General features: G+C 49.0%; 1 protein-coding gene across 4 annotated transcripts in view; it reads left to right on the top strand.

The window, feature by feature from the left end:
• The window catches only part of HAO2 (hydroxyacid oxidase 2), a 67967-nt gene that overhangs the window by 37581 nt on the left and 17252 nt on the right, over positions 1 to 13134 (top strand). For all 4 annotated transcript variants that reach the window (XM_068270980.1, XM_068270977.1, XM_068270979.1 and 1 more), the window contains exons 4-5: positions 6874 to 7157; positions 8219 to 8437. In XM_068270980.1, coding sequence (XP_068127081.1) covers positions 6874 to 7157; positions 8219 to 8437 — 503 coding nt within the window. The remainder of the gene's footprint in view (positions 1 to 6873; positions 7158 to 8218; positions 8438 to 13134) is intronic.

The following is a 13134-nucleotide window of genomic DNA, read 5'->3' as shown; positions in this document are numbered from 1 at the left end:
CAGTCCAGCCGAAACCGACCTCATCGGAAGCAAAAGCCACCGAAACATGCCCATCAGTACTACCAGTCTCAGTATAACACCCATCAGGACTGTGAACACCAGAGAAGAAGCCATCGACACCCTCCAGACAATACCCACCACCTTCCAGGGAGCGTCCGAAAATACCAACCCTGCCACAATACCTGTTCGAAGTGTCTCTTTCAACACAAAAGCCACTGTTGATCTTATCCAGGGTACCAAGCAAAATTTCTCCCGGAATCTCCCAGAACCCTTTGAAGCTCCGCAGAGATCCCAAGAGGCCAGAACGCTCAACAGGCTCACATGGAGAACTACCAAGAACCCCTATGGAACCTATGATTATTCTGGATTCAGAATTACCAGGACACCTATCAAGATCAGGACCTTCAGGGACCACTTCAGGGCGTGCAAGCAGGCAGGCAATATCAGAGCATGTCTCCACTGAGGAAGCATCTGAGCATGCTGGTAACCGAGGCACACTTGGGCTTTCTGGGTCACAGAGTACATTGGGGTACACCAGCACAGGAGAAAGCTCAGGACATGTCGGGGAACTGCCAACCTCAGAGTCCGACATGACAAGACCAAAACCAGGACCAGGCAGAAAATCATCACGAGTAGAGGTCACAGGTACTGGTCCTTCAAAAGAAGACTCGGACTTAACTTCAGAATTTTCTGTGACTGTAATATCATCATTGACTACACATGAGTGGAGCTCCACAAGAGCTGCAAAGGTAGTCAGCACAAGAGCAATGCCTACCGAAGTGGGCAAAACCTCAGATGGATCTGGGGGGCAGGAGGTATCTCCTAGAAGTTCTGCACCCTTTAGGAGGGACTTGGAAACCTCCAAAACATCAACTAAGACCTCAGAAATGTCATTTTCCACGTTTTCTATGAAGGATTCTGAACTATCCATGTTACAGGGATGAACATTAAATACCTCCTGCAGGCAGGGCAGATGTCCCAGGAATGGTTCCACCATAAGCTGAGACTGAATTTCATCATCATGAGCGGGATGTACAGGAATATTTACTAGAACACACACTGACTCCATAACTTCAATCTCACTGCACCCAGAATTCTACGTAGCAGTCAAACTAGCTTGCAACTCCAAAACTGCAGAAAAACAGGTGAGAATAGTAGCAATACCTAGACGAGCCTCTAGGGACACTGCAGGAGATATTGTACAAGGCAATATTGACTCATCCAGAGTACAGGGTGGAGAGTCAGTACTTTCTTCAAAGCAAGAAAGGGACTCCCAAATGTCAGTGCGATTGGACATCATATTGTTATTCATGGTACAGGGCAGGTTCAGAGAAACCTTCTCTGGACCCAGCAAAGATGCTTCAGAGTCAGATTCGCAAAACCAAAGTGCTGTCTCACTCTTAGACTCGGCTAGCAATGTCGAATCTGAGGAGACAGAACGCAAAATTTGCGAATCCAAGATCACTTTAGGTTGTGAAACTGACGCTTCCGTAGCGCAAACCTCCGCGATCTGCGGGGCAGACTGCAAGGCATTTAGGACAGAAACACTGGAGCAACTGTCATCAGGCAACAGGCCTTCACAGGTGTGAACAGAATGAGACATAGATTCATTTGCAAAAGAAGTGGCGACAACAACAGGAGAAACTTTATTAGACATATTAATTTTACTTTTGATGCTGCATAATTTAGGACTTTTCCCCATAGCAGGATCATAGATGGAAGATCTTAACGATCTGTTTTTTGATGACAAAGGATCCCGTCTACCTTTGAGGGGAATGACACATTCATGTTGATCACAATCTGCAGGAACATCAGAGAAACAGGCATTAGATCGCATAGATTCAAACTGCACACAATCAGGAGAGAATCCTTCAGGATTCGCACAGGAATCAACCACAAAGGTACACCCATTCATTTCAGATCGTAAGGTGTCCAAACTCACATGCTTTACCCCAGGAAGGCAGGAACAATCATTCCATAACGATGTCTCTCTATTGGAATCAATTGACTGGTGTGTGTGCAACTCATCCAAGATCGTCTGCCAGACACACATCACTGGATCCACAAAACATTGGTCACACTCATCAGAATCTATCAAAGTGTACAGATAATTTAAACAAGCGTATAGCGTCTATGCGCTTTCTGCGATGTAGAAATCGCAAAACGCCTTCCAATCAATCTCGAACTCATCAACCAACGCTCCAATATCCCATGGAGCAAATGGGGGCTCAAACAACCCGGTATCTAAGTAGCACTCCATAAGGGTTGGGGTCAGGAATATGCATAGACTTTCTTACTCCTTTAATATAGAAAATATTTTGCCTATTAAGGGATCCACAAATGCTTCAGATTGGGGCAAAAAATCCTGACACTGAGCAACATCATTGTCAACAGCAATAGGAAACATTTTATTCAGATGTTTGTGTTTTTTAGATTTTTTATTTTTAGCATTTGGATGGCTGCTGTTTAAACCCTGAAGTGGCAACAGAAACATTGAACTGATTATCCTACTGCATGGTTTTGTATGGAAGGGATAGATCAGCTGACTTATTAACTAGCTACAGACTCAAACAGAGCAGGTGGTAAACAAACCAGTGAGAGAAGATCAATGTAAGAAATTGATACAGATTATTATTCCAAGAATTGTCTTTCAATACATTATAAGCCCAGGAGAACACATCCCCTTGCAAGAGCACATAGGCTAACTGGAGAGCTAACGTGGACGGATCAGCAATCTGAAAGGTAGGATTCAGGCAAAATCTCACACATTCAGAGAGGAATTCCGTCTTGGTCTCAGAATTTAGCTTTTTAAAGCTCTCAAAGACATAGGACCCACACTCGACAAAAGTGTACAAATCGGAAATTCCCTCTACACTGGGAATTACGGTTTGGGCTGGTCATTCTGTAACGATTGCGGAATCGTTTTTGTGGTCAGCGCACAAGATGCGCACTGACACAACGAAAACCCTCCACAAGCATATGAAAAGGGGGTAACCCAGCTTTGGTGCAAGCACCAGTAGAGGGCAATTTCCACCGGCAGATGGCGCTGTGGAGTGCAGACGAGTACAACCGCTGCACGGCCACAGATGCCAGATGGGGATTGTACAGATCAAGACACTGCGGGGCTAAACAGCCCTTAAAGAGAAAGAGCACAGGTACAGGATGAATGTGTGTTCACCAATCTAGTCGCGACACTGCAACGGTGAACACACTTCAGCAGAAACAAAAGTAGGAACGCAATCGCGAGAGAGGCGATTGCCAGAGGTGACACAAGGTTTAAGCAAGACAGGGCACGAGAGTAGCAAAGGCACAGCAAACGACAATGAGAAGTAACGAAAATAACAAACGCTAACTAAACGCGAACACCGCACTCATTAGCAACAGCGAACGCGTTTACAGCGCGGTCTCCGCGTGTTAAGCACAACAGAGACAAGCACACCTAACTAATCACCGACAGACAAACACAAAACAAAGAACGCGAGCGCTTGCTTAGCGGTTACCTCACCGAGCCTACAGCAAGCGTTCGTATCAGACAAGACAGACAAACGGAAAACAGGAATACGAGAGGAAAGATCCACTGCTCTTTCCGTCAGAGCGAGTGCGATCTAAGCTCAGGAACAAGAAAACAGATCAGAAGGATCCACAGCGCTAGCGCAAGGCTAGTGCGATCCAGACAAGACAGAACAGAAGGATCCACTGCCACTACCGCTAGAGGCTAGTGCGATCCAAGCAAGACAGAACAGAAGGATCCACAGCCCTAGCACAAGGCTACAGCGATCCAGGCAAGACAGAACAGAAGGATCCACTGCCAGTGCTGCCACTACCGCTAGAGGCTAGTACGATCCAGGCAAGACAGAAACAGAAGGATCCACTGCCACTACCGCTAGAGGCTAGTGCGATCCAAGCAAGACAGATCAGAAGGGACTACCGGTAGCAACCGCTGCTGCGGTTAGCACCCAGACAAACAGAACGATTTCCTGTCGACCACCGCTGGGACAGGACAATCGCAACAGACAGACAAAACAGATATACAATCTTACTGCACTAGGGAAGCTGCCTAGTGCAGTCCCAGGAATTACTCTAAGATAACTTTGACAAGATATAGCATGGCTGACACTCTAGGAGTGTTGCAACAAACCCTGAAGGAATGACCAGCAAAGGACTCTGGGAAACATAGCTTCTTATACTGCCAGCCCTCAAAGGTGACAGATGGGCAATTTGCATGTATGCAAATCACTCAGCAAAGCAACTCTGAAAGTTGCAAGATGAAGCCAGGTCTCCTTTCCAGAGACCTGCATCTCTCAGACATAAGGAATGGTCAAACAGCTGTCTGCCTGTGCAGCCAGCTGAGCGGATCCTTACATAATGCCATTGCATAAAATACAGCGGCCACCATACCCTGTTACACACTTCTAATAGATTAGACTAGGTTTGTGTTTAAAAAAATGTATCTAACAAAAGTCTAAATAGAAAGCCCTTTACCATAAAAGCCACACAAATCAATAATAATAATAATAATAGTGCAGTAGTGCAGGCCACAGGAGGGTAGGCTGTGGGCTGCCAGTGGACTGGGGCATTGAGGAGAGAAGCCCCACTAACTACAATCCAATGTAGGGAACCATTGGAGGGATTGCTGCCTGATTATGTTATTTTGGGGACACTTTGCCTAATCATGTTTTTGTTAAATGAAAGAGAATGATTAAAGTATTTTATTCCCCTATTACCAGTAGATAATTATAAGGGCAAAAATGTCCTTTATTGTACATGTTTCTTGACTGGCTGAATCTTACTCTGGCTGTTCCTCTTATTATCCACCAGCCAGGGGCGTTCCTAGGATTCTTAGAGATCCGGGGCACTTTTGGGCACCTCAGCCAAAAGATGGGTGTGGCCATGCACCAGAATGTGGGTGTGGTCATGGGTGGAGCCAATTTTACATGAAATTAACAATAGTTAAGCAGGCCTGCCCATCAAAATGTTGGATGAAGCCCCCCTCTCCATTAGTACAAAACAAAAATGCTGCATATCACATCACGAGTTATCTGGCTTCTGTCCTTCTGCTGAGTAAGCTGGCCTGCTTGCAGTCCCCCCATAGCATTACCTGACCTTCTAGTGGACCCCATCCCATGCTCCCACGGGCCTCCTATTGAGGCACCACAACTCCCAGCATGCTCCCATAGAAGAACCACAGCTCCCTGCATGACCCCATAAAGGCATCTGTAATGATCGCTGCTGCAACAGGCATTGCTGGAAGTAGTAGTGCTGCAGCTCAGGCAGTTCTGATCTCTTTTCATGCAAGCTGCATAGCTTTGTCTGTCTTTCCCTGCTGTCAGCTTGTGACTGATTATCATTCACCTGTGTGGGAATCTGCATGTCTGCTCCCATTGGATGACCTCAGTATAAAGATCTGCTTCCTGCAGGGTTTCCTTGGGTTTTCATAGCTTCAGTTTAAGCCTGTCTTGCTGTCGCTTCAGCCCCCGATCGTGTTTCTTGTTCTAAAGATACTTTGCTGGTTTTGCATCATATATTGGTTCATTGCCAATATATATGCATACCAGCACGTTTATTATTTTCCTTGTATTCATGTTACTGTTACGTTGATACATCAGTGACGCTGATATATACGTACACGAACTGTTTATATCCTGTGTTCAGTTAGTCAGTTCTAGCACGTTGATCACCCGTGCTGAGCTAGTTATCCTGTTCCTGGTCCTGTTTGTGGATTGCGTTCATCTCTGCGAGGAGATAACGAATCCTTCTGAATCCTGTCCTGTTACCGTTTGTGGATTGCGTTCATCTCTGCGAAGAGATAGCGAATCCTTCTGAGTCCTGTTCCCTGTATTACTCCAGTCCTAGTCAGCGTTCCTGCTTATGTCATATATCGGTTCATTGCCAATATATACATATGTTAGTCAGACGTTACGAATAGTTTCATTGATAGCTGTAATTGTAATACGCTAGGAATACATACTTATTGTATATTTATCTGTGTTACGTTCATCTATCTCGATCCTGCTATTTCCTGACTATCCTGTCCTGTCTTTGTGAGGCACGCCATCGCTGCAACGCATTGGCTACCTCATTCCAGTCTGTGTTATTGTGGACGCTTGCTGTCACTAAGTAGTGGCTAGTTAAGCAAGCGTTCATTCTGTCTACCTGTCCTGATCTCCTCAGTTCTGGTTTATGCGCTCAGCGCTACTTTGCGCTGAGACGTTATAAAGAAAGTATTGTTTGTGGCTGTTCGGATCTGCACCGGCTCTGTGCGCCACAATCTCCTATTGGAGTCAGTCCTCCCCTCCACTATACTGGGGATAGCCTGTTTCCTTGTGCTAGTGTGTGTACCTCCTTCACGTCAGCTTATGTGTTGTATGCTGACTGTGGAGAATACACCACCAAGCCTTACAGCATCACAGCATCTAGCATGGCATCACAGCACCCAATATGCCCACATAGAGGCACCATAGCACCCAGCATACCCCCCATTGTTGTGTGCTGTGGTGCCATGCTTGGTGTTATGGTACCTCTATGGGGCTTTCTGGATGCTGTAATGCCATGCTGGGTACTGTGGGGCCTCTGTGAGGCATGCTGGGTACTGTGTGGTGCCATGCTGGGTGCTGTGGTGGTTCTACTCTGCCTGGGGGCATCCGGGGCACAATAGACTGGATCCGGGGCATGGGCCACTGATCTTTGGGGCTAGCAACGCCCCTGCCATCAGTGGTTGCCCCATAACTCTGGCTGTTCCTCTTATTATCAGTCAGCGATTCCCCATAACTCTGGCTGATTCCTTATTATCCATCAGTGATTCCCCCATAACTCTGGCTGTTCCTCTTATTATCAGTCAGCGATTCCCCATAACTCTGGCTGTTCCTCTTGCAGCGGCTGAGGCACTGAACCTGTGCTATGTGGCCAGCACCTACTCCACCTGCTCCGTGGAAGAGATCGTCACAGCGGCCCCCGAAGGCTTCCGATGGTTCCAGCTGTACGTCTACCGAGACCGCAGACTGTCCGAGCAGCTGGTGCACCGCGTGGAGGCGCTGGGCTTCAAGGCTCTGGTGCTAACCGTGGACGTTCCATATACGGGCAAGAGGAGGAGCGACATTCGCAATAACTTTCGCCTCCCGCCGCACCTCAAAGTCAAAAACTTTGAGGGGGTGTTTCAGGTATGGATCTTATATTCCAAGGATAAAGTATTATTATGGTTTAGTATTTATAAAGTGCCAACATCTTCTGCAGAGCTGCGCAGAGTATATATTGTCTTGTCTCTTAACCCATTAGTAGCTTCAGTAGAGTTATCTGGTTTGAGATAAGTGCACTGCTTGTGACATAAGTCGGCAGAGCTCCTCGTGCTGTAAATTCTTGGAATGCTTTGATGTCTCTCTGCTGGCTGAAAATATAGAAACTGAAAGCAGAAGTCCTCTGTAATTGTCTCACACTGCCCTCTAGTGACAAGTGGCCTGAAATACATATTAGAGCAGTACTAATTAGAAGCAAAGAAATTCAACAAATAAGATATAAAAAAAGAATGTGTTAAAATAACTTGATATGGAGCACTTCAATGCCTCTAAATAAACTGGCTGCTAAACGGTTAACTGTCCCTCAGAGGGGCTCCGAATCTAGTCTCTACCATAGTCACATGTCTATGTATGTATTGTGTAGTGTGTGTATCGTAGTCTAGGGCCAAGTTAGGGGGAAGCTAATTAACTTATCTGTATATTTTTGGGGATGTGTGAGGAAACCGAGTGCCTGGAGGTAACCCACGCAGACACAGGGAGAACATACAAACTCTGTGCATTTGAACCGGGGACCCAGCGCTGCAAGGCGAGGGTGTTAACCACTATGCAACCGTTCTGCCCAAAGTACCGGAACTTCTGTCTGGATCACCAGAAGGCTGTCGGTGATTGGCATGAAGTGCTGGAAAATGAATGCTTTTGCCACCAGTTGAAGCTGGTATTCACGTAACATAACTGATGGCTTATCATTCTCCAAATACCAAATCAGTTGCTTCCCCTTGCCTTACCGCTAGAAACATTTTTGGGGCCAATGTGAGGTCCTGTGGATAGAGGCTAATTATCCCAATTCTACCCAACTCACCCCCATAACCCTCCCCACCATACATAGGGGTATCCGGAAGCAAATATACTAACCTGTAGATAAAGTTACATTGTCAGACATGTGTTCTCTGATTCCCACCCACCTTGTGTCTCCCCCTCACCCCCTGCAGGATCACTGCGGCCCTGACAACTATGGCGTCCCGGCCAACACGCTGGACCCGTCCATCAGCTGGAAGGACATTTATTGGCTCCGGAGTCTGACGCGTCTGCCAATCATCATTAAGGGGATCCTGACCAAGGAGGATGCGGAGCTGGCGGTGGAGCATGGCGTTCAGGGCATCATCGTGTCCAATCACGGAGGCCGCCAGCTGGACGGGGAGCTGGCCACGGTATGTAAATAACCTCAGGAATATGTATTTGTGTGGGCCGCTAGACACAGAGGTGAGGCAGGTGTATGGCATAACCCTGCGGGGGCGGGATCTGCTTTATCAACCCACCCCTGCTGAGCTACACACCCGTATAACATGGAGGGGGAGGGGAAAATCTGGGGTAAAGGAGTCAGGGGATAGGGGGGCAAGGCAATAGAACTTGTTGCAGGCCTTTATTGCCTTCTGCCTCCCCATTTGGTAGATATGTCAGTTCCTGTCCTGTTGAGAAGTAGGAATCCTCTCCAACAGGGGCAAAAAGAGAAAGCTAAATTGTGTTCTGTGGAGTTAGGAAGAGTTAGTACCCCCATTGTGTTCGTATTTCTGTCCCTCATATCTTGTCCCCGGAATCGCTGGGACCCATAATAAAGACACAAACATCACAGGGACAGAAAGTGTGGGAAAATATTCCCTCTGAGGACACACACGGGTGTAAGAATCCAAAAGTGTATCTTGCGCATTGCACATTTAATTTATGAGCTCATTTATCTGACCGCTCGGCTATTCTTCTCTGAAAATTGTATCATTGGTGGACACCTTTACCATAACCCAAAGTTTAGACACTCCCTCAAAAAATCCATTGTGTGTTAAAGGTAGCCCAGACTGTTCCACAGATCCTCAGGGGAGGTGCCAGAACCTCTAGGGAGGTGCTCTAAGATATTGGGATTTTTCATATATAAAATATAATATTTGCAGGATTAAATAGCTTAGAGCAGTGGTTCCCAACCTTTTCCAGGTCGTGACACATCACGACAAACATTCAGATATCCGGGACACGTCACATCATGCCAAACATTCAGATATACATGACTAGAGTTGGGCCGAACCTCCGATTTTCGGTTCGCGAACCGGGTTCGCGAACTTTCGCGAAAGGTTCGGTTCGCGTTAAAGTTCGCGAACCGCAATAGACTTCAATGGGGATGCGAACTTTGAAAAAAAAAATTAATTATGCTGGCCACAAAAGTGATGGAAAAGATGTTTCAAGGGGTCTAACACCTGGAGGGGGGGATGGCGGAGTGGGATACATGCCAAAAGTCCCCGGGAAAAATCTGGATTTGACGCAAAGCAGCGTTTTAAGGGCAGAAATCACATTGAATGTTAAATGACAGGCCTAAAGTGCTTTCAAACATCTTGCATGTGTATACATCAATCAGGTAGTGTAATTAAGGTACTGCTTCACACTGACGCACCAAACTCATCGTGTAACGCACCGCAAACAGCTGTTTGTGTAGTGACGGCCGTGCTGGACTGGTGCGCACCATGGCGAGAGTGCAGGTTTTGGTGGCTTTACAGCCCATATGGTCAGTCACCTGGCTGATGTAGCTGAATGACAGAACAGTGACTGTCCAGCTGATCAAATTTGGTCTGACCACAATGAGGCAACGACCTTATTATCGTGGGTGTGCCCCCCGAGACACTCATCTAGGCGCCGGTCATTGCTCCATTGTGATACGCAAGCCCCTTCACCACGGCAAGGTAATGATCACGAAGGGGAATGGGCGCATGTTCATGCCTTTTCTTTTGTTGTTGCAGCTGCCCGCAGTGCAGCCAGAAAAATTAGGCAGTCATGTACACGCACCCGAAAAATTATTACAGCGGCCGCTGCTAGCAGCGGCCTAAAAAATTCAGCAATCCGCCTGGAGTCCCGGACCCTGTTGGTGGTGGCGGAGAAGGTAGTGAAGCGGCCTGCAGGCAGACATGCTGTGTGGAGGGACTGGGAGCGACTTAGTCTTCTTGGGGCAGGCCAGGCAGCCAGTCACACGGCGTGCAGGCAGAGATGCTGTATGTGCGGGGACTGACTTAGTCTTGGGGCGGGCAGCAGCCCTCCGGGATCCATGCCTCATTCATTTTTATAAAGGTGAGGTACTTAACACTTTTGTGACTTAGGCGACTTCTCTTCTCTGTGACAATGCCTCCAGCTGCGCTGAAGGTCCTTTCTGAGAGGACGCTTGCGGCAGGGCAGGAGAGAAGTTGGATGGCAAATTGGGACAGCTCTGGCCACAGGTCAAGCCTGCGCACCCAGTAGTTCAAGGGTTCCTCATCGCTGTTCACAGCAGTGTCTACATCCACACTTAAGGCCAGGTAGTCGGCTACCTGCCGTTCCAGGCGTTGGTGGAGGGTGGATCCGGAAGGGCTACGGCGAGGCGTTGGACTAAAGAACGTCCGCATGTCCGACATCACCATGAGATCGCTGGAGCGTCCTGTCTTTGACTGCGTGGACACGGGAGGAGGATTAGTGGCAGTGGTACCTTGCTGGCGTTGTGCCGTCACATCACCCTTAAAGGCATTGTAAAGCATAGTTGACAGCTGGTTCTGCACGTGCTGCATCCTTTCCACCTTCCGGTGAGTTGGTAACAGGTCCGCCACTTTGTGCCTGTACCGAGGGTCTAGTAGTGTGGCCACCCAGTACAGCTCATTCCCCTTGAGGTTTTTTATACGGGGGTCCCTCAACAGGCAGGACAGCATAAAAGACGACATCTGCACAAAGTCGGATCCAGTACCCTCCATCTCCTCTTGCTCTTCCTCAGTGACGTCAGGTAAGTCAACCTCCTCCCCCCAGCCGCGAACAATACCACGGGAAGGTTGCGCAGCACAAGCCCCCTGCGACGCCTGCTGCGGTTGTTCTCCTGCCGCTGTCCCCTCCTCCTCCTCCTCCTCCCCCAAAGAAACACCTTGCTCATCATCCTCTGAGTCTGACTCATCTTCTGCACATGACCTCTCTTCTTCCTCCTCCTCCCCCCTCTGTGCTGCCGCAGGTGTTGAGGAAACAGCTGGGTCTGATGAAAATTGGTCCCATGCCTGTTCCTGCCGTAACGGTTCCTGGTCACGCTCATTCGCAGCTTCATCCGCCACTCTACGCACAGCACGCTCCAAGAAGTACGCGTAGGGAATTAAGTCGCTGATGGTGCCCTCACTGCGGCTCACCAGGTTGGTCACCTCCTCAAACGGCCGCATGAGCCTGCATGCATTTTTCATCATTGTCCAGTTGTCGGGCCAGAACATCCCCATCTTCCCAGACTGTTTCGTTCTACTCCAGTTGTAGAGGTACTGGGTGACGGCTTTCTTCTGTTCTAGCAGGCGGGAGAACATGAGGAGGGTCGAGTTCCAGCGAGTGGGGCTATCGCAAATGAGGCGTCTCACCGGCATGTTGTTTTTACGCTGAATTTCTGCAAATCGTGCCATGGCTGTGTAAGAGCGCCTCAAATGCCCACAGAACTTCCTGGCCTGCTTCAGGACATCCGCTAAGCCAGGGTACTTTGCCACAAATCTTTGAACCACCAGATTCATGACATGTGCCATGCAGGGTATGTGTGTCAGCTTCCCCATATGCAAAGCGGCAAGCAGATTGCTGCCGTTGTCGCACACCACGTTGCCTATCTCCAGGTGGTGCGGGGTCAGCCACTCATCCACCTGTTTCTTAAGAGCAGCCAGGAGAGCTGCTCCAGTGTGACTCTCCGCTTTGAGACAAGCCATGTCTAAGATGGCGTGACACCGTCGTACCTGGTATGCAGCATAGGCCCTGCGGAGCTGGGGCTGTGTAGCTGGAGAGGAGAACTGCCACTCAGCCAAGGAGGAGGAGGAGGACAGCGAAGAGCATGTAGCAGGAGGAGAGGAGGTGGCAGGAGGCCTGCCTGCAAGCCGTGGAGGTGTCACAATTTGGTCCGCCGCTTTCTGCTTGCCATCGTTCACCACCAGGTTCACCCAATGGGCTGTGTAGGTAATGTAGCGGCCCTGCCCGTGCTTGGCAGACCAGGCATCCGTGGTCAGGTGTACCCTTGACCCAACGCTCTTTGCAAGAGATGACACCACTTGCCTCTCAACTTCACGGTGCAGTTGGGGTATGGCCTTTCTGGAAAAATAAGTGCGGCCTGGCATCTTCCACTGCGGTGTTCCGATGGCCACAAATTTACGGAAGGCCTCAGAGTCCACCAGCCGGTATGGTAACAGCTGGCGAGCTAACAGTTCCGCCACGCCAGCTGTCAGACGCCGGGCAAGGGGGTGACTGGCCAAAAGTGGCTTCTTCCGCTCAAACATTTCCTTCACGGACACCTGACTGCTGCTGTGGGCAGAGGAGCAGGAACCGCTCAAGGGCAGAGGCGGAGTGGAGGAGGGTGCCTGTGAAGGTGCAAGGGAGAGAGCGGCATAAGCAGATGATGCACCTGAAGGAGGAAGAGGAGAAGGAGGGTGACTTTGCTTTTGTGTGCTGCTGCTGCTTTTGCTCAGGTGGCCATCCCATTGCTGTTTGTGCCTTTTCTCCAGGTGCCTTCGTAAGGCACTTGTCCCTACGTGAGTGTTGGCCTTTCCACGGCTCAATTTTTGTTGGCAGAGCGAACAGATGGCTTTGGTCCGATCTGAGGCACACACATTAAAAAATTTCCACACCGCTGAGCCACCCTGGGATGTGGGCACTATGGGGACCTCAGCAGCTGATGCTGAAGGGCAAGTTGGCTGGCTGTACATAGGTGGCGAATCTGGCGATACATGGTGCCGGACTCTGCCACCAGCTGTTTCTGACGAAGAGCTGCCCCAGCTTCTTTCAGCAACTTCTATCCTCCTACTACTCTCTGACTCCCCCTCTGAACTGTCCCCCTCTTCATCTCCTCTATTGGGAACATACAGAGGATCCCTATCATCGTCATCATCGTAATCATCCTGCCCAG

The sequence above is a fragment of the Hyperolius riggenbachi genome, chromosome 2 (assembly GCF_040937935.1).
Source record: "Hyperolius riggenbachi isolate aHypRig1 chromosome 2, aHypRig1.pri, whole genome shotgun sequence".
Lineage (NCBI taxonomy): Eukaryota > Metazoa > Chordata > Amphibia > Anura > Hyperoliidae > Hyperolius > Hyperolius riggenbachi.
This window is presented reverse-complemented; position numbering and strand designations above follow the sequence as displayed.